The sequence below is a fragment of the Tachypleus tridentatus genome, chromosome 13 (assembly GCF_004210375.1).
Source record: "Tachypleus tridentatus isolate NWPU-2018 chromosome 13, ASM421037v1, whole genome shotgun sequence".
NCBI classification, from domain to species: Eukaryota; Metazoa; Arthropoda; class Merostomata; order Xiphosura; family Limulidae; genus Tachypleus; species Tachypleus tridentatus.
This window is the reverse complement of record NC_134837.1, coordinates 120,415,700-120,438,550: the sequence shown is the minus strand read 5'-3', so window position 1 is coordinate 120,438,550 and position 22,851 is coordinate 120,415,700. Positions and strand designations below refer to the sequence as shown.

The following is a 22,851-nucleotide window of genomic DNA, read 5'->3' as shown; positions in this document are numbered from 1 at the left end:
GCGCGTAAGGCGTGCGACTCGTAATCCGAGGGTCGCGGGTTCGCGCCCGCGTCGCGCTAAACATGCTCGCCCTCCCAGCCGTGGGGGTGTATAATGTGACGGTCAATCCCACTATTCGTTGGTAAAAGAGTAGCCCAAGAGTTGGCGGTGGGTGGTGATGACTAGCTGCCTTCCCTCTAGTCTTACACTGCTAAATTAGGGATGTCTAGCACAGATAGCCCTAGAGTAGCTTTGTGCGAAATTCCCAAACAAACACTGTTGATTAATAAAATAATGCCCCCTCTCAAGAAATAAACAGTTAGAAAAAGAGAAACAGTCTGAATTTCGTAATATAATTAATAGGTGACGACACAATGTAGGTAATGAACTGTGAGTGACATATTTGCTCTTAAAGGTAATTTAGAAATTACAAACATTTAAAAGGAGCTTCTTTAAAAATTTTGTTATCGCTATTGTGGCATTGCGTTAGGCTGCACATTTTTGTATCCAAGGTTCAAGACGTAAACACGATCTACACTTACGACAATGGTTGAATTATAAAAATGGCAATTAATTCTGTTATTGAATTCAAAGATCTAAAAAGAGCCCTTCTTTAGATTGTTTCTGGCTGTCTGCTCTCCTTCTAACCAGTAGTTACAAATTAGGGATAGCTATAAGTGGGTCATAATGAAAGTTTAGGTTAGTGCATTTAATCTAGACAAGTCATTCTCATACTTATGTCAACTTATACAATAGTAAACCAAATACAAATTAAGTTAGTTTGAATTTGTTTACCAAATCTATATATAAGTTAGGTTAATACCCTCTCTATTATTTAAACACAACAAATAGGGCATTTTCACTGTACTGCATACGAGATAAGGACAAAAGATTGTTTGTTTTGGAATTTCGCACAAAGCTACTCGAGGGCTATCTGTGCTAGCCGTCCCTAATTTAGCAGTGTAAGACTAGAGGGAAGGCAGCTAGTCATCACCACCCACCGCCAACTCTTGGGCTACTCTTTTACAAACGAATAGTGGGATTGACCGTCACTTTATACACCCCCACGGCTGGGAGGGCGAGCATGTTTAGCGCGACGCGGACGCGAACCCGCGACCCTCGGAGTAGCACGCCTTACGCGCTTGGCCATGCCAGGCCTAAGGACAAAAGAAAGATAAACACAGGTCAAATCTTACTTATTTGCTATTCACGATAGGCTGAAATAGACAAAAATATTAATAATTCCATTCACTAGTCTTATATGTGTATATAAATCTCGAACTCGGTTCTGAAGACAAAACAAAACATGAATAAAATTCTATCTCATCAGAATAGATTGTGATACATATTTTAATGTAGTTCTATCTATGTTTCCATAAGTGGCTTTAAAAAAGAATCGCTGTATTACTTAAACAGTAGTTCGATTTATTTGTTGATATTAAACAAACTAATTAATATTTCTCTTTCACGGGCCTTGAATGCCATGTTCACTATTTTGTCTATTATGATCTCTGCAAAACATGGTGAACTCTCGAACAAGAAAATAATTTTCAAAATAAGTTCTCAATAACTCGAGTTATTAAGTATCAGTATAACTTCCTTCGCTCATATCATTAAATTGAGAATACTATATATTATTCGCAATTAAAATATACTGTGTTCATTTGCGTTTAATTTCTTTTTTTTATTATTTTTATCACTAAATAAGTATTTAGTAACAATCAAACTCACGTAGTTCGAAATTAAATGTCAGCATTTATAAATTTTTTTTTTTCCTTTTTCGAAAAAAAAAAGAGCGAATGGTACAATGATATCTGCGCTCGAGAGTAAGATAAGTTTTATAACATGGCAGCGATGAATTCAACAATAAATCCTGTGAAGAAAGCATTATATAAAACCGTGAAAGAGTTACATTTACGACCAGTTCAACAAGTAAAAATTAAATTTGATCCATTTCATCCTAATGTTGAATCAGTGAGGTAGTGATTTTTTTAATGAATAAAGTAAATAGTTAATTTACTATTTATAAATCTTATTGTTTGTATTATTACTGGACATTGACTTTTGCAGTTAAATTTTTGCACGTTAAAGAGAGAAGTAAAGCAGATGAATTCTGATTCTAATAAATACATTTAGTTGAACGATGTAGCTGTAGTACTAACAAATAAATCGTTGTTTATATTCACTTTAAAATTTAAAATTGCAAGGAAGAACCTGTACTGTATTTTGTTTTTTCGTATCATTTTCAGTAGCATTCATTAGTCAGAAAAACTCCTAATATCAAAGGTGAAATAAAGACAAAAATAAACAACCCTTTAATATGAGCATATTCAAAGGTGGATATTTTATTTTTTTTAAATTCCTATTAGTGTTAATTAAACCAAAAGGTTTATTACTATCAGTAATTCAGTACAGGAGTTTGTTATGTTGAATAACCTCCCACCAAACAGAAATTTGATATAAAAATATTCGAAAGGTAGAATTACCCTAATTGTAATATCTTAAGTAGTGTATAGTCATTATGGGTCTAATACTACATATTATTAATATAGCCTTTATGGATCTAATACTATATATTAAATATATGACTCGCAACTTGCAGAGCATCAGAATTGTTGAAAGTAATGGTGAATCATAACAACTATTTAAATTGGTTTCACAACTCTGTTATTCTTATCCTAATAAACATGTGACAAGCTTGTGATTTAATTTTAGGTAAAACAGCATGGTACTCTTATTATGTATGTACTTATTTTGAACTTTCAAAAATTCCAGTCAACAAATGAGCTATGAATTTAGAATTAGCATTTGTTAAAATAAGAAAAGCTACACTATTGAACTGTTTAATTCACAGGTTAAATATTTCTTTTAGGAATTGGACAGTTTGTTTTTAGCCATAATCTAATAGTTTTCTACTTGATAAATAATGTAAAAATTTGTATTTGTTAAAAGTGCTCTAAAAACAGATCATTAACATAAAATTAGTAGTAGTTGTTTTTTCCAGTACCATTTGTTTCATGAGAAAGATGTATTTGTATATAAGAAAGTTGGATGTTTCATTTGGGTATATTTGTTAACTTCCGTATTACTGTCCAGGTTTACAATGTAATCTTAAAGTAAGGAATTCCCATTTCAGCCAAAGTCCACAATTATGACCAAGTTTTATTGCAAAAATTTGTATAAGTACAATGTTAATTTTCTCATTTGATAAATTAATGCATTCGTTATCTTTATCTGATAACATCCAACATATGATTATCCATTATGTAATTTAATTATTAGTAATAAGTAAATATTGTATACTTGAGTTAGTAATAACAAAAATATGGCTTTGTATAGTTCTAAATGCTTATTTTTAACGTGTTCCAAACAAAATCAGAATAATATATTTTTATATTCTCTATTTATTGCACCAGTTATTTAAATGTTCTTCATTTTATATTGATTCTAATTCATTGTTCTTATCCAGAATTGTTTAAAATTCTTTTGGTTAATGATAAAAATATTACCATCTTTACAACATTGGTTATTTCAGAAACCTGTTGTTCTTCCTGTCTATAAAAAAGTGAGAGAAAGCAACATGAAGTGTTCACTAAAAACAGAAGTTACAAATGACCGCTCAGAGCCACAGGTGGATCTAAAACTTGGTGAGTTTAACATGATTTCCATATTTTAGTAAGTTGGATTTGAAAGTTGCTGCATTTGTTTTGTTATCTTTCATAACACGTGTAGTCAAATATTCCCAAAGTTATTACAGAAAAGTGCAAAGAATATTATAGTGAGGACAGTTTAGTTTGAAATATGGAAGTGCTAATCTTACAGAATAAAGTATCTTGCTGTTTAACATTCACTAAATTGATTGTTCAAGTTATGTTTTACGTGTCACTACAAAACATCTGCAATGTATAATTAAGTTGTCAAAAGTTTTATTTTCAAATTAGATTTAGAAAAATAGTATTAAATACTTAGTTATAGAAAAGTATATGCAGCATCTGAGGTATTGGGATAAAGTGTAGTTGAAAAATTTACTCCTGCTACATTATCCCTCACTTGCAATGCTGTAAGTAGGAATGGGTTATTAATTAGCATTGGATTCCCATACTATAAAGCTCTTGTCAAAAATTAATAAAAAAAATTAGTGTTATAAGCATTAAATACTCAGTATATTTGAATAACTATATCAAGCTGCACACAGTGTACATTTTGTTTGTTTGTGGAATAATTCTTATTTTTGAAACTGCTTTATCACTGGACATCTAGTTATCCAGTTAAATCTTTATACATCCTAAAATGAATATTTTTCTAATATTATTCTGTAGAATCCTGCAAATTTGAAGATGTACTTTTGTTCTGTAATAAAATATTTTGATAAATAATTTCTTTTTTTACTAGCTTCTGGACAGAAAGTTATTTTCAAAACTAGTAACTTGACATCGTTGGAACTTACTCGGGAATTTTTGAATATTGTCAACAGGTTTGATGTTCCTGTGGAATGAAGAGCTTAAAATAAAAGGAATACGAGTCATAAAGTACTGGTTTTCATCAGCAAAGATTACATTATACATTCACTTAGTATCTTAAGTTAAGTGTGAGAAAAGATCAGATAGTGAGTTTATCCTATTAAATAAATTATATAAGGAGATTCCAACATTTACTGATGTCTTTGATGAAAGAAGTTTTTATATATTTTCACTTCCTTCATGTTATCAACGGTTTTCTTGTCTCTCTTTAAATTAAAACCGATCAAATGAACGATATTTCATATAATGTATTCATGAATAAAGAAACTAGTCTCAAACTGTATTATTTCACTTGTAACTATTATCACAGGGTTACGATAGTTTTATCCCTTCACACGGCCTGACATGGCGAAGCTCGTTAAAGCATCGACTAATTAATCTGAGGGTCATGGGTTATCCAGTCAGTCGCTAAACATGCTCTACCAAGCCGTTATTATATGACGGTCAATCCCACTAATCGTTTAAAAGAGTAGCCCAGTTGGCGGTGGGTGGTGATGACTAGCTGCCTTCCCTCTAGTCTTACACTGCAAAATTAGGGGGCTAGCACAGATGGCCATCGAGTAGCTTTGTGCGAAAATTCAAAAAACAAACAAACAAACCCTTCACACACAGACTGTATGATATTTGAAAGAAATGAAATAGAAGCAGTGTTAAAATAAATTTAAATTATTTTTAATTTAATTCATTATCATTGTTACTTTATATCTCTAACAATGTACTTGTTATTTTATTAATTATAAATTAGGAAAATTAAAAGATTTTATAAAAAGAAAAAATACAAATATAGTCCTTATTAGATTTCCTTTATGTAATCATTTTTAGATAAGCACCGTTATCATCGTGGCATAATTTACATCAGTGAGTGGCAGAAGTTGTCACTAAACAAGTGTTTTGTTCTGTTGTTATAAATTACTTTTGATCAAAGTAAGTTACTCGCATAGATCTATAGATCTAATTTAATAAACAACTGTAGATATGAATATGAAGATTATAAAACAAAAACTTAATGATTTACAATACAGTGATTCATCAGTTATAAGTGTTGTTTATGATATAATAATATCTCACAAGACTAAAAAATGTGAATTAATCCATACACTAAGATAACAATTTAAAATAATCCTCACATTAAATATTTGTTAAATTAAAAATTTCAACATTTTAATAACCACATAAATTTATATTGAAGAAATGTGTGATATTACAATTAGTTGTTTGTGTTATTCACAATCACTACTTCCCCATCTGTTGGTGCTAGGGGACATTGTTTGTAGTCTATCAGTCACTGGCATAAACTGTTGCTAAGAAATGTTTTGTGTGTGAGCAGGTGTAGCCATCAATGTGAGAGAAATAGTATTATTAAATTTTAATATAAATTCTCTCTCGCATATTTTGAAACTCATACCTTTGATACATGGAGCCAGGTTACAAGTAATACTAAATTTGTTACTAGAGAGGAGTTGTCAGAATTTGAATATATTACTGCTCTCTGTGTTAGATTTTTGTGTAAAGGCCTCTATGGTTGTTTGTTGTATTAGATTTATTTCACTTCTGTGAAAAAATGTGCCCGATGTATTACATTCACACAAACACCAAAATTTTATGTTATTAGCCCTATAACACCACATGGTGTTAAAGACTTGAAATTTACATTGGCAGTTTAGGGTTAAAGAGTAAAGATGAAATAACATTCAATTTGAATAACATGTGGTTTTAGCATTTATTTTGATTTTTATATAAAGTATTATTTATGAGGGCACTGCTAATGATTAGTGTTGTGAACTGTGGGTTAGAAGGTCCAAGATTCAAGCTATGATATGACATTGATAACACTCCATAGCTGCTGTACAAGAATCGTTGTGAGCCTGTTAATAATGTTACTATTGATTGGTTTCTCTTCTTCTCTTCAGCAGTTTTAAATCAGGAATATTTCTATGTTTGCCTTTGTTGTCATATACCTGGTCATTTAATTTAGGTACCTTGTAAACCACAAGATTCTATTGTTTCATCTGATTGACTGCCTTCAGTTATGACCACAAGATTCTATTGTTTCGTCCGATTCCACTGGCTTTGGTTTTGACCACAAGGTGTTCTTGAGTGTTCCGATAGCACAAAGTCAGTGTTAGTCCACTTTTTATTGTGAATTAATTTTGTCACAAATCCACTGATTGGCAGGGGAGTGGGCCATTGTTAATGACAGAAATAATTAAAAAATGTACAATAACTATAATTTTATTTTTGAGATTTAAAACCATATTCTTTATTTGTTATTGGTGAAAGGTGTGAATTGAAGTTATGAAAATATTCACAGATATATTTGTCACTATGTTTTAGAAATAATTATGACATTATAGACAATATTTACGGTTGTTGTAAAATATATGAATATTATTAAATAATCGGATGTGTCGGAGGCAAATTTAAAGTGTTTTTGGGGTTGTTTGACCTAAAAAATGTACTTATTACAACAGGGGTTTGAGGCTGTTGGAAAAGCGATTTGTTCGAAAACCGAATCAATTTTTCCCATAAGAAATACTGTAAATTAAATTAATCCGTTACAGACCTCCAAAATTACACATTACGATCAATCCCACTATTCGTTTGTAAAAGAGTAACCCAAGAGTTGGCGGTTGGTGGTGATGACTAGCCGCCTTCCCTCTAATCTTACACTACTAAATTAGGGACGGCTAGCAGAGATAGCCCTAGAGTAGCTTTGTGCGAAATTCAAAATTCAACTATAAATAATTATATGGCGTAGTATTTTCTATTGACCTCTGTCTGGCAGCTTCAAATATGTGTACCATTACCTTAAGCCTAGCATGACCAGGTGGTTAGGGCACTTGACCTGAAATCTGAGGGTCGGGAGTTGAATACCTATCCAACCAAACACGCTCGCCCTTTCAGCCATCAAAGCGTTATATGTGACGGTCAATCCTACTATTCATTAGTAAAAGTATTTCCAAAGAGTTGGGAGGTGGTGGGAATTGATGACTTGCTGTTTTCCTTCTAGATTTTTACTGCTGAATTAGGGACAGCTGATGCAGATGTAAGCCTCCAAGAAATTCCAAACAAACAAACCAATTATATTTGGGTGTCCAGCGGTGAAATAGCGGTAAGTCTATTAATTTATAACGCTAAATCAGAAGTTCGATTCCCCTTGGTGGACACAGCAGATAACCCAATGCAGCTTTGCTATAAGAAAACACACGCGTACATTTAGGTTCAAGATACATGACCATCTGTTTGGTTGACAGGTTAGCCTGTAATCTAATATGTTGTTGTTATAACATAAAAAACGAATGAGAAACAGAAACATTTTCAGCTATTCTTTTTAATATGGATAATAAAGAAGATAGAAGATGAGCAACAGTAGAAACATACATTATCTTGTAATGCATGACAATTATATTTTGGTGGGAAAAACAACTATATTAGAAAATGTTGCCAACTATTTATCAACTAGTCGATATGTGAATGATATCAATGATAATAACAACGGCATTGTTGGTTAATAAAATAATGCCCCTTCTCAAGAAAAAACAGTTAAAAGGAGAGAAACAGTTTGTATTTCGTAATATAATTAATAGGTAACGACACAATCCAGGTAACGAACTGTGAGTGATATATCTGCTCTTAAAGGCAATTTAGAAATTAGACACATTTAAAAGGAACTTCTTTAAAATGATTGTTATCGCTATTGTGGCACTGCGTAGGCTGTACATTTATGGATCCAAGGTTCGAGACGTAAACACGATCCACACTTGCAACAATGGGTGAATTATAAAAAATGGCAATTAATTCTGTTATTTAGTTCAAAGATCTAAAAAGAGCCCTTGTTTAGATTGTTTCTGGCTGACTGCTCTCCTTCTAACCAGTAGTTACAAATTAGGGATGGCTATAAGTGGGTCTTAATGAAAGTTTAGGTTAGTGCATTTAATCTAGAGAAGTCATTCTCATACTTTTGTCAACTTATACAATAGTAAACCAAATACAAATTAATTTAGTTTGAATTTGTTTACCAAATCTATATATAAGTTAGGTTAATACCCTCTCTATTATTTAAACACAGCAAATAGGGCATTTTCACTGTACTGCATACGAGATAAGGACGAAAGAAAGATAAACACAGATTAAATCTTACTTATTTGCTATTCACGATAGGCTGTAAATAGACAAAAAATATTAATAATTCCATTCACTAGTCTTATATGTGTATATAAATCTTGAACTCGGTTCTGAAGACAAAAAAAAACATGTAGATAAATGCTATCACATCAGAATAGATTGTGATACATATTTTAATGTACTTCTATCTATGTTTCCATAAGTGGCTTTAAAAAGAATCGCTGTATTACTTAAACAGTAGTTCGATTTATTTGTTGATATTAAACAAACTAAATATTTCTCTTTCACGGGCTTTGAATGCCATGTTCACTATTTTGTCTATTATGATCTCTGCAAAACATGGTGAATTCTCGAACAAGAAAATAATTTTCAAAATAAGTTCTCAATAACTCGAGTTATTAAATATCAGTATACCTTCTTTCGTTCATATCATTAACTTGAGAATACTATATATTATTCGCAATTAAAAATATACTGTGTTCATTTGCGTTTTATTCCTATATATTTTTTATTATTTTTATCACTAAATAAGTATTTAGTAACAATCAAACTCACGTAGTTCGAAATTAAATGTCAGCATTTATAAAGTATTTTTTTCTTTTTCGAAAAAAAAAGAGCGTATGGTACAATGATATCTGCGCTCGAGAGTAAGATAAGTTTTATAACATGGCAGCGATGAATTCAACAATAAATCCTGTGAAGAAAGCATTATATAAAACCGTGAAAGAGTTGCATTTACGACCAGTTCAACAAGTAAAAAATTAAATTTGATCCATTTCATCCTAATGTTGAATCAGTGAGGTAGTGATTTTTTTAATGAATAAAGTAAATAGTTAATTTACTATTTATAAATCTTATTGTTTGTATTATTACTGGACATTGACTTTTGCAGTTAAATTTTACACGTTAAAGAGAGAAGTAAAGCAGATGAATTCTGATTCTAATAAATACATTTAGTTGAATGATGTAGCTGTAGTACTAACAAATAAATCGTTGTTTATATTCACTTTAAAATTTAAAATTGCAAGGAAGAACCTGTACTGTATTTTGTTTTTCGTATCATTTTCAGTAGCATTCATTAGTCAGAAAAACTAATATCAAAGGTGAAATAAAGACAAAAATAAACAACCCTTTAATATGAGCATATTCAAAGGTGGATTTTTTTTTTTTTTTATTTCTATTAGTGTTAATTAAACCAAAAGGTTTATTACTATCAGTAATTCAGTACAGGAGACTAATATTATGGTGAATAACCTCCAAGCAAACAGAAGTTTGATATAAAAGTATTCGAAACGTTGAATTATCCTAATTGTAATATCTTAAGTAGTGTATAGTCATTATGGGTCTAATACTACATATTATTAATATAGCCTTTATGGATCTAATACTATATATTAAATATATGACTCGCAACTTGCAGAGCATCAGAATTGTTGAAAGTAATGGTGAATCATAACAACTATTTAAATTGGTTTCACAACTCTGTTATTCTTATACTAATAAACATGTGAGAAGCTTGTGATTTAATTTTAGGTAAAACAGCATTGTATTCTAATTATGTATGTACTTATTTTGAACTTTTAAAAAATCCCAGTCTTCAACAAGCTATGAATTTAGAATAAGCATTTGTCAAAATAAGAAAAGCTACACCATTGAACTGTTTAATTCACTGGTTAAATATTTCTTTTAGGAATTGGACAGTTTGTTTTTAGCCATAATCTAATAGTTTTCTACTTGATAAATAATGTACAAATTTGTATTTGTTAAAAGTGTTCTAAAAACAGATCATTAAGATACAATTAGTAGTAATTGTTTTTTCCAGTACCATTTGTTTCATGAGAAAGATGTATATAAGAAAGTGGGATGTTTCATTTAGGTATATTTGTTAACTTCATTAGTACTGTCTCAGCTTACAATGTAATCTTAAAGTAAGGAATTTCCATTTCAGTCAAAGTCCACAATTATGTCAATTTTAACATTTTTATGAAATTTTGTTTTTATTGCAAAAGTTTGTATCAGTATAATGTTAATTTTCTCATTTGATAAATTAATACATTCATTCTTTTTATCTGATAACATCCAACATATGATTATCCGTTATGTAATTTAATTATGATTAGTAATAAGTAAATATTCTACACTTGAGTTAGTAATAACAAAAATATGGCTTTGTATTGTTCTAAATGCTAATTTTTAACATGTTCCAAACAAAATCAGAATAATATATTTTTATATTCTCTATTTTATTGCACCAGTTACTTTAATGTTCTTCATTTTATATTTATTCTAATTCATTGTTCTTATTCAAAATTGTTTAAAATTCTTTTGGTTAATGATAAAAATATTACCATCTTTACAACATTGGTTATTTCAGAAACCTGTTGTTCTTCCTGTCTATAAAAAAGTGAGAGAAAGCAACATGAAGTGTTCACTAAAAACAGAAGTTAAAAATAACTGCTCAGAGCCACAGGTGGATCTAAAACTTGGTGAGTTTAACATGATTTCCATATTTTAGTAAGTTGGATTTGAAAGTTGCTGCATTTGTTTTCTTATCTTTCATAACACGTGTAGTCAAATATTCCCAAAGCTATTATATAAAAGTGCTAATAATATTATAGTGAGGACAGTTTAGTTTGAAATAAGAAAGTGCAAATCTTACAGAATAAAGTATCTTGCTGTTTAACATTCACTAAATTGATTGTTCAAGTTATGTTTTTACGTGTCACTACAAAACATCTGCAATGTACAATTAAGTTGTCAAAAGGTTTGTTTTTTTCAAATTAGATTTAGAAAAATAGTATTAAATACTTAGTTATAGAAAAGTATATGCAGCATCTGAGGTATTGGGATAAAGTGTAGTTGAAAAATTTACTCCTGCTACATTATCCCTCACTTGTAATGCTGTAAGTAGGAATTGGTTATTAATTAGCATTGGATTCCCATACTTTCAAGCTCTTTTCAAAAATTAATAAAAAAAAATTAGTGTTATAAGCATTAAATACTCAGTATATTTGAATAACTATATCAAGCTGCACACAGTGTACATTTTGTTTGTTTGTGGAATAATTCTTATTTTTGAAACTGCTTTATCACTGGACATCTAGTTATCCAGTTAAATTTTTTATACATCCTAAAATGAATATTTTTCTAATATTATTCTGTAGAATCCTGCAAATTTGAAGATGTACTTTTGTTCTGTAATAAAATATTTTGATAAATAATTTCTTATTTTACTAGCTTCTGGACAGAAAGTTATTTTCAAAACTAGTAACTTGACATCGTTGGAACTTACTCGGGAATTTTTGAATATTGTCAACAGGTTTGATGTTCCTGTGGAATGAAGAGCTTAAAATAAAAGGAATACGAGTCATAAAGTACTGGTTTTCATCAGCAAAGGTTACATTATACATTCACTTAGTATCTTAAGTTAAGTGTGAGAAAAGATCAGATAGTGAGTTTATCCTGTTAAATAAATTATATAAGGAGATTCCAACATTTACTGATGTCTTTGATGAAAGAAGTTTTTATATATTTTCACTTCCTTCATGTTATCAACGGTTTTTCTTGTCTCTCTTTAAATTAAAACCGATCAAATGAACGATATTTCATATAATGTATTCATGAATAAAGAAACTAGTCTCAAACTGTATTATTTCACTAACACAGGGTTACGATAGTTTTATCCCTTCACACACAGACTGTATGATATTTGAAAGAAATGAAATAGAAGCAGTGTTAAAATAAATTTAAATTATTTTTAATTTAATTCATTATCATTGTTACTTTATATCTCTAACAATGTACTTGTTATTTTCATTAATTATAAATTAGGAAAATTAAAACATTTTATAAAAAGAAAAAAATACAAATATAGTCCTCATTAGATTTCCTTTATGTAATCATTTTTAGATAAGCACCATTATCATCGTGGCATAATTTACATCAGTGAGTGGCAGAAGTTGTCACTAAACAAGTGTTTTGTTTTGTTGTTATAAATTACTTTTGATCAAAGTAAGTTACTCGCATAGATCTATAGATCTTATTTAATAAACAACTGTAGATATGAATATGAAGATTATAAAACAGAAACTTGATGATTTACAATACAGTGATTCATCAGTTATAAAAGTGTTGTTTATGATGTAATAATATCTCACAAGACTAAAAAATGTGAATTAAGTCATACACTAAGATAACAATTTAAAATAATCCTCACATTAAATATTTGTTAAATTAAAAATTTTAATATTTTAATAACCAAATAAATTTATATTGAAGAAATGTATGATATTAGAACTAGTTGTTTGTGTTATTCACAATCACTACTTCCCATCTGTTGGTGCAAGGGAACATTGTTTGTATTCTATCAGTCACTGGCAAAACTGTTGCTAAGAAATGTTTTGTGTGTGAGCAGGTACCCATGAATGAGAGAGAAATAGTATTATTAAATTTTAATATAAATTCTCTCTTGCATATTTTGAAATTGAAATACCTTTGATACATGGAGCCTGGTTACAAGTAATACTAAATTTGTTACTAGAGAGGGAGTTATCAGAATTTAAATATATTACTGCTGTCTTTGTTAGATTTTTTGTGTGAAGGCCTCTATAGTTGTGTTTTGTCTTACAGTTTTATTTCACTTCTGTTCTAAAAATGTGTCCAATGTATTACATTCACACAAACATCAAAATTTTATGTTATTAACCCTATAACACCACATGGAGTTAAAGATTGAAGATTTACACTGGCAGTTTAGGATTAAAGAGTAAAGATGAAATAACATTCAATTTGAATAACATATGCAGTTTTAGCATTTATTTTGATTTTATATAAAGTATTATTTATGAGGGCACCTCTAATGATTAGTGTTGTGAACTGTGGGTTAGAAGGTCCAAGCTTCAAGCTATGATATGATATTGAAAACACTCCACAGCTGCTGTACGAGAATCCTTGTGAATCTGTTAATAATGTTACTATTGATTGGTTTCTCTTCTTCTATTCAGCAGTTCTAAATCAGGAATAGTTCTATGTATGCCTTTGTTGTCTTATACCTGGTCATTTAATTAAGGTACATTGAAAACCACAAGATTCTATTGTTTCATCTGATTCCACTGGCTTTGGTAATGACTGCAAGGTTGTGTTGTTTCATCAGATTCCACTGGCTTCAGTTATGACCACAAGGTGTTCTTGAGTGTTTCGACGCACAAAGTCAATATTACTCCACTTTATATTGTAAATTAATTTTGTCACAAATCCACCCTGAATATGTCATTCTTTTCTCTCTTTAATCATATTTTTGATTGGCAGGGAAGTGGGCCATTGTTAATGACAGAAATAAATAAGAAATGTACAACAACTATAATTTTATTTTTGAGAGTTAAAACCATATTTTTATTTGTTATTAGTGAAAAGTGAGAACTGAAGTTATGAAAATATTCACAGATATATTTGTCATTGTTTTAGAAATAATTACGACATTATAGACAATATTTACGATTGTTGTAAAATATATGAATATTATTAACTAATCAGATGTGTTGGAGGCCAATTTACAGTGTTTTAGAAGTTGTTTGACCCCACAAATGTACCCATTACAACAGGGGTTTTAGGCTTACCATTGGGTTAAGGGTTAAATTTTGTGCATTTTCCTGAGTGTAATTTCAATTTCTATGTAATTTTACTGGGACGGTTTGAAAACTGAGATGGTCAGTCTCCTAACTTCATACATATCGATTAGTATGTAAATTGCAGCAAATAAAGCTTAGAAAATGTCCAGAGGTAAATTCATAAACTTGTTGAAATAAAAGAATTACTTTAAATTCTATATTTATGTTCAGATTTGCACTCAATACATAAGAAATGCTCACAGGTCATAGTAAGGTGATTTTACAAAAAATTAAATTAATATTTAATTCTGAGGGCTGTGATTCCAAAAATTAAAAGGGTAAACTTATCTGATATTAATCTAGAATACATCTTTAGATTATGAAGTGCTGAGCTAAGAGTGTCTGTTAAATCTGCAGATTGCAAGTTCAAATCCTGTTACTGAACATGCTCACCCTTTCAGCCACGAGGATGTTAAAATGTTATGTTCTATCCCAATTTTCAGTTGTTAAAAGAGGTGGGCAGTGGGTCATGCTGAACTGCTTCACTCCTTCTAGTCTGTAATTTCCAAGTTATAGATAGCTATCACTGATAGCTTTTGATTGAGTATTTGCAAAGTTTCAGAAATGAAATGAAACAAACGAATGTTAAAAGTTTCACATTTCCACCAATTAAGCATCTCCTCAGAAGATGCAGTAAATACTCATGAAACAACCAGGAATAAATACATTTACAACCGATACATATTTGACTAATTTTTATTATTATTATTATTCTCAGTCACAGACTGTATAGTAAGTTATATAAATAGGGGTATTATATGTTGAACACAATGTCTGACAACATCATTACCTGTACAAGAAAGATGAAGAAGGTTATGAAAACCACACTACATGAAATAACAATGAAAACATACATCAAAATTAACTTTCAGAAAATAAATGATATTGTGGTGTATCATCTGATAAGAAAATACATAAATTGTTTAACACTTAAATGGTTACCATCGAAGGAAAACTTTGATTCATTTTCTTGCTCAGATCTTACTTTGATGACAGAATAAACTCATCAAAAACCACATTTTTATAACAATAAAAGTGACTTATTACTTGTTCCATCAATATTTACTTTAGGCCTTATTTTATAAACAACTAAACTTTTTTTTTTAAGTCGCAGGACATTGTCTCATGGAATGGCTGAGAGTTTGTTGGGTTTTTTTCAAGTACAAGTAGGTCGTTGCTCTATCTCTTTACCACTCTGAGATCTAATTGTAGCTAAGGCTATTTAGGATTCTTTCGTTTATTATGCAAAGACTAATGGTTAACAGAACCTGCCAATAAAAGGCAGCTTGGTTATTCATAAGCTGAGGACAAAAGTAAACAATTTTGAGATAAGAAGTGAAACTCGTGCATATTACGCTACTTTTCAATCAGTAAAAGTTTGTGTTGTTGTTTATTCAACCTAAGTCATATAAGTTACTTCATAAAATTTTCAGGTTAATATTGTTAGTTGACACGAGAATTCGACAGATTTCATTTTACTTTACATTATACTTATCCTCTCTTTATCCTCATTATACAAATCCTCTTATTAGATTAATGATTAAACTGGTCTCGCTGGTTAGGATACTCTACTCGCAATATGTGGGTTGAAATCCCGCCACCGAACATGTTCCCTGTTTCAGCTGTTCAAACGTTGTTATTATATAATGGCAAATCCCACTTTCGTTGGTAAAGGGAAGCCAAAAGTTAGCGGTGAATGGGTTGGATTGCTTTCCATCTATTCTACCACTACTAAATTATGGACAACTATTATTGAATTCTTTTGTGCGAAATTCAACAAGGAAACTTTAAAATTATTTTGGACTTTTTAACCTTGCGAATCTTAACATTTCATGTCAATGTCAGTGAAGAGCAAATTTAGTGAGAAATAACAACATAAACCATACACTATTTTACTCTGAACCTTGTTTGATACACGATGGTCACAGTAGACGATCTCGGATAATATCCTTGCTAATATTGTTTAGGCCTCTGGATATATAACTAATAACGAAATATGTTATGGCGTGAATGCCTTTGCTGATAACGTGCGAGTTTACAGGTCGTTATATTCATCTAAAAACAATATTATTATGCTTATATAGTTTTTAGTCACTACAATGTTTTTAGGCCCCTTAGGGTTTTCAAAGAACAAGATTGTATGATACGTTTCGGACATACACAAAGTCAGCCATATCTGTCAATTAATGTTAAGAATACTAAACACGAGAATAGTTTGAATTAAACATTCTGTTTGGCTTAAGTACAATATCTTATAATTTTTTAATGTTCATTTAACAGTTATACTTGTCTTAGCAAATTGGGCCTGGCATGGTTAAGCGCGTAAGGCGTGCGACTCGTAATCCGAGGGTCGCGGGTTCGAGCCCACGTCGCGCTAAATATGCTCGCCCTCTCAGCCGTGGGGTGTATAATGTGACGGTCAATCCCACTATTCGTTGGTAAAAGAGTAATCCAAGAGTTGGCGGTGGGTGGTGATGACTAGCTGCCTTCCCTCTAGTCTTACACTGCTAAATTAGGGACGGCTAGCACAGATAACCCTCGAGTAGCTTTGTGCGAAATTCCAAAACAAACTTTAGCAAATTAAATCAGAAGCTCCTTATAATAATAAATTAATTTAGTGTTTGTTTTATAGAAAAGCAGCACTGGGCTATCTGATGTATCCAGTGGGGGGAATCGAACTGTATTATTGTAGACTTTCCTGTGTCCCACGAGGGGCAATCAAGTAACTTGTTAATAACAATAGTAATTTAGGTAACCTTACTTATATGGTTACTACTTTTTAAAGAGTGCGAACTGGCTTAAAATTTACATACACTTCAAAATCTGACCCCATCTGTCGAGTATAAAACATTTAAAACAACAAACATTTTCTCCTTTTGTTGTCGTGTTTTGGTATATGTTGTGAATTCTGAACACCTATCTGTCTAATGTCACAACCTGGAAATATCTTGTTTTAATCACCTTCAAAAACACGTTTTGTTATGAAAAATTCCATCCAAAAACTGCTCGAAAATCCCCCTCAACACACACACAAATATTTGGAGTAATTTCAGATACAGGCTGCAGTGATGAACCACGTACTGTAATTTGGATAACAAAGAGTTGAACCAGTACATCCAAGCTAAAACAGGAATTAAACTCAAGATCATCGTCTAGTAAAGTACTGGGAGGGGAAGGTGGTACTAAAATATATCTTTAAGGATCATTAGAAATTCATTTCTCAAAATGGTAACATTAATGTATTGCATAGTTTAGAGGTATTGTATAGCGTACATTAGCTCTCAGTCTTTTAGCTGAACCACCGGAATTACATGAGAAAAGTTATTCTGAACAAAGTATGTGAAAAAAAACAACAACATTTAAAACAGTAATGTCTGTAACTTGTGTAATTTATATTGTATTACAGTAATTATATCATTAAAGTTAAAAATATAATTTTAATTTAATGGTTCTTTCATTTGGCTTTAAATTTAAATTGATAAAAATAAAATAATTTACTTAACGTATTTTCTGTTTGAAAAATATGTTGTACAATGTTTGTGATTTTACTGTAATACGAGGATCTCAGATGTCTCTTCATGTGAGTTTTCGATTTATTCTTGTAAAATGAATACTTTAGGGTCTATAAATATGTTTGAAATGTGTGAAGTCATGTTTAACATTAACATTATTAACTACAGACAACAACTCTTACGGTAATAATAACTCCTACTTTTGTTCTTTGCCCTAAATTGTTGGAAGAAAAAGAGTGAGGTGCAGCGTTTGAAAACGATTCATAACATTACTTAACCTGAGGCTTGAAAACTGCTGTCCACAACTTCATCTCGGACGAATGCTGATGCACATTGTTTCACAGCTACTGTGGGAGTGTAGACAGATTAGTTTATGCCTCCAAAGAATCGTTCTCCAAACAAATTAAAAGTCTTTTGACCTCCATGGTTAAAAAAGTTGATGAATCAACTTTGACACCTATCTCTTTCCGTTATATACATTCCACCAAATCCCAAGATTCACATCTTTTGGTTCCAGGTACAGGCATTTCCTCAGATCCATTTTCCTTCTCACCCCAAGATGCAAAACAATGATTCATTCACGTCCTCAGTCTCTGGAATCCCCTTCCAACAGTAAGACCTGCCCAATCGACCCAGGACAGGATCCATGGAGGTCGATATACCTCCCTCGAATAAGGAACGTACGTTAAAAATTTGGTCGTAAACAGAAGGGTTCTGTGCCCAATTCGCCTGCACGAAAATAAAATGGCCACCCTGATACAATGGAACTGTCGAGGTTTACGTTTTAATCTGGATAACATCAAAGCACTGATTGCTTCGTATCATCCTGTTTGTCTCTCCTTACAGGAAACATTTCTGAAACCTGCCGATAGTCACCTTTGGGCAGTTGATTTGTACAGAAACGATATGCTGTGTGATGGACGAGTGCATGGAGGGGTGGAACTGTTGGTTGATCAGCATGTGCCCACCCTGTCTTTGCCACTTGACACACCCTTGGAGACCATAGCCATCCGTTTTTCCTTGGGTACATCCATCACTGTTTGTTCTCTCTACCTGTCACCTGGAGAGACCTATTATCAATCAGACCTTGATGTTGTCATTGAACAGTTGCCGTATCTCTTTTTAATCCTGGGGGACTTTAATGGACATCAGTCCCTCTGGGGAAGTGCTGATATTTATAGGAGGGGTCGCTATGTAGAGTGTATGCTCTCTGATCACAACCTTTCTCTTTTTAATACTGGTTCTTCTACTTATTTCCATGTGCCTAATCAGTCCTTTTCTGCTATTGTTCTCTCAATTTGCTCCCATCATTATTTTCCCATTTTCATGGAGGGTTGACAATAATCCACGAGGCAGTGATCATTTTCCTATAATCTTGAGAGAGATTGGCCATGGTTGATGCCACCTGACCCGCATACCCCAGTAGAAGCTGGTCAGACAAACTAGCCCTCTTTCACTGCTCTCGCAGAACTTGATCCTACCATTGTCTGTGCCATCAATAGACGAATGTGTGGCAGCAGTAACTGACTATATTATACAAGCAGCTGCTTTGCCACATGGCACAGAAAAGTAAAACGAGCCTGGGATACTTTCCATAGATATCCCACACTCTTGAACTGCATCGCTTTTCAGCAGGCCCGTGCACATGCTCGATGGGTAAGAACGTCAAAGCCAAAAGGAATCTTGGATAAAGTTCACAACCAGCATATCCTCTACCACCTGTTCCAAAGTCATTTGGGACAAGATTCGAAAGGTCAGTGAGCAATATCACTCTGTCCTCCTCTCGATCTTGCTATCTGATGGCCAGGTATCTAGCACTTCTGCCTCTTCTTCCTCCTTTTTAGCCATCAAGACTTGGTCATGGCAATCATCTTTTTCCTTTCGAGCTGATTGTCTCTATGACTATAATCGTCATTTTACATTGGTGGAACTCAAACTGGCAGTACATCGGTTGGACACACTATGATACACACTATGAGATGCTGCGCCATCTATCTTCTGCTTCTCTCGCTATCCTTCTGGTTGTTTTTAATCGGATCTGGCAGGAGAATGTTTTCCTGATGCCTGGCACCAAGCTGTTGTCATGCCTTTCTCCAAGCCTGGGAAGGATCCCAAGATTCCTTCAAACTACCGTCCAATTGCTCTGACGAGCTGTCTGTGTAAGACCTTAGAGAGGATGGTCAATGCTCGTCTTGTTTGGTTCCTCGAATGAAACAACCTCCCTCACCCACCCAGTGTGGGTTCTGACGATAGTGCTCCACCATGGACCACCTGATTCGACTTGAAACGTCAATCAGAGAAGTTTTTCTCAAACGAACATCTTGTATCAATATTATTTGACATTGAGAAGGCTTATGATTCATGTAGGTATGACATTTTGCAAGACCTCCATATATGTGGGTTACGTGGCCATTTACCCATTTTTATTAAAATATTTTAATGGACAGGAGATTCCGAGTTCGTGACGGTTCGACACTTTCCCGTTCTTTTCTACGGGAACTTGGAGTTCCTCAGAGCTATGTTCTGAGTGTCACACTTTTTAATATAAAAATTAATGCCACCAGTGAACAACTCCATCTCACTGTTGAAAACTTTGGTTTTATGCTGTTTGTTTATTTATTTTTAAACTTTGTTTTGTTTTACTGTAATTTTCTTCTATGAATTTTATTAAATTTACTTTTAACCTTTACCGGATGTTTGGCACAGATAGCCTAGCTGCTTTGTGCTATAAAACACTAAATCAACCAACCAACAATCTCTCGCTGTTCACAACAAGATGATGTTCAGTACCAAGAATAAAAAAAATGATAAAAACAGCGGTAGTTGTGCTCAAAACCACAAAGGCGCATGTCATCGTTGTAACTTAAACGGTTTGTGTAACAGAGAAGGTAAGGTAGATACAACCGGGGTTACCTGGCATGAGTGGACAAGTAAACACAGTACACTAAAGACAAGCGAGATGAAAATAAGACCTGTGGAGTTTATTATTGATAAATAAATAATAAATAAAATCTAAATATATTTTGCAAAATTATATTTTACGTCATATGATGATACACAGACAAGATTGACAAATATTCTTAACATGTTTAATTTTTTTCTCTGTGTGTAATTATATTTAAGTGGATATTTTACCATAAAGAAATGAAGTAATTTTGATGAATGTTTACGACTGTTACTTTAAGTTGTTTTGAAGAACCTAAAATATTTGTATTATAATTAAATTGTTTATCTATAAAGTTTTATTTTCCACAAATACTTTAAGAAAAATGTATTTCATAACCTTAAAATTTATAAATAGCATATTGTCTTCTGTTTTTGTTTGTGTGTGGTTTGTACAGTCAATAAAACGTTTTCCCTTGAGTTGGCTCCGTGTTAAAAGGTTTAAATTTGTTACGAAGTACGAAAACAACTTATTACGGACTGTTTTCTAGCAGCCAGATTAATTATTTGTGTGAATATTTAAATTACTTTGGTATTTCTATAAAGTATAATCTATGACCATCAATAATGAAGTTTTTTTAGTATTTTCCTAAAAATTACATCTCCACTCAAATCAATAATACTGCGACACTGAGTTTCATATTTTTGTAGCCCTCCAGTCTGCGGACTTAAAACGCTAAAACCGAGTTTCGACACCCATTGTGGGCAGAGCACCGATAGCCCATTGTGTAGTCTTTGTGCTTAGTTCAAAACAACAACAACATATTTAGTATAGTTATTAGTAAACAACTACTAATGTTATCTCAGAAAATTGAAACTACAAAATAGAAACAATACACGAGAATCTTGTGTTTTATCTTCTAATGTTGTCTAATTGTCTTCTAATGTATAACATTCATCATACATTTTAAGGACATGCGTGGCCCATTTGTTAGTGCCGAACTATGATTCTACAAATGCATGTCTCACTCAAAAAACAGTCCAGTTCCCATTTCAAACCGCGCTTGTGTTATTAGCGTAAAGGTCTAAAACCAGTATTGACATTTGAGTGAAGAACAGTTCAAAAATTGCCGGAGGTGTTAACTGTTTTCATTCCTTGTAACCCATCAACGAAAAATATTGGCGTGAATCATTGAGATAATTACTTCTAAATACGTTTTAAATTCCACATAAATGTATTATAAAATTTATTAACGGTTCAAAACGTTTAAAATCATTGTCAGTAACGTTTGTGTAACTATCAACGTGAAGAAATAGAATATTTAGAGCAATTATTGCACCTCATTACAGCAGCCACCAGTAAAATGTTTTAAGTTCTGGATTTGTGTTCATAAAGGTACAGTGGTATAGAAAATGTTTTGTGTCATATAATGAACATATGCACAACTATCAACATATAAACATTTCTTCCAAGAACGGCTCTAGAGGATGTGGGTCAAGGGTACATCCTACTAACGGGTATAAGAGGGACCCCATATCCTCGATAATATAATATAGGTAAAAAGACAAACTTAGCGTGTGATTTCAGAATTAAAATACGTCAGTATGGGTTTGGATGTATAAAATGTATGGTAATATTATATATCCGGACTGTAACCATATTGGTTACTTCATAAGTAAATTGAGTTACGTTTGTGGTAACCAAACATTAAAGTAAAATAGTAAATATTCTAAGTACCCGAAAGAACCTGAACTTATTGTACTGAAGAAATTCGTAAAATATTCTGTATCTAAATGTTATATTACACTTATTTTCAATATACCTAAAAATAATTGTAACAAATGCAGAAAGTAAAATATTTCGTGAAATATTCTATATTTAATAGCTACAGCATACTAATTTTGTACACACGTAAAAGAAAAAAATGCACTAACAGAAACGTTGTCCACTTCTCCATAAATGGTACGGAAATATGATATTTAAAATATTCTCTGTGACGTAGAAACAGTTCAAGCATCACTCACAAGGAAGTCCTGAAATATAGTGTACGGATATCGCCGTCTGTGATCAAATTTTTGACGCAATCTGGCACATTCTCCATCTTCTTACATGAAAATATAGCTATCTTAAGTAACAATATTTAATGTTATATTATTTTATAATAA

The 22,851-nt window shown here is 32.0% G+C and overlaps 1 protein-coding gene, 1 long non-coding RNA gene and 1 pseudogene across 2 annotated transcripts; all 3 read left to right on the top strand.

Annotated features, from left to right (window-relative positions):
• Positions 1–1,807: 1,807 nt before the first annotated feature.
• On the top strand, positions 1,808–4,779 carry LOC143237376 (uncharacterized). The gene is made up of 3 exons (XR_013020042.1): positions 1,808–1,958; positions 3,515–3,626; positions 4,372–4,779. It is a non-coding gene; the product is annotated as an uncharacterized LOC143237376 (long non-coding RNA).
• A 4,497-nt stretch (positions 4,780–9,276) lies between these two features.
• Positions 9,277–12,271, top strand: LOC143237333 (large ribosomal subunit protein mL53-like). Its single transcript, XM_076476461.1, has 3 exons — positions 9,277–9,377; positions 10,999–11,110; positions 11,862–12,271. Exons 1-3 carry the CDS (start codon positions 9,291–9,293, stop codon positions 11,963–11,965), a joined length of 303 nt encoding a protein of 100 aa, XP_076332576.1. The 5' UTR covers positions 9,277–9,290; the 3' UTR covers positions 11,966–12,271.
• Positions 12,272–20,946: 8,675 nt separating this feature from the next.
• The window catches only part of LOC143236253 (uncharacterized), a 6,237-nt pseudogene continuing 4,332 nt past the window's right edge, over positions 20,947–22,851 (top strand).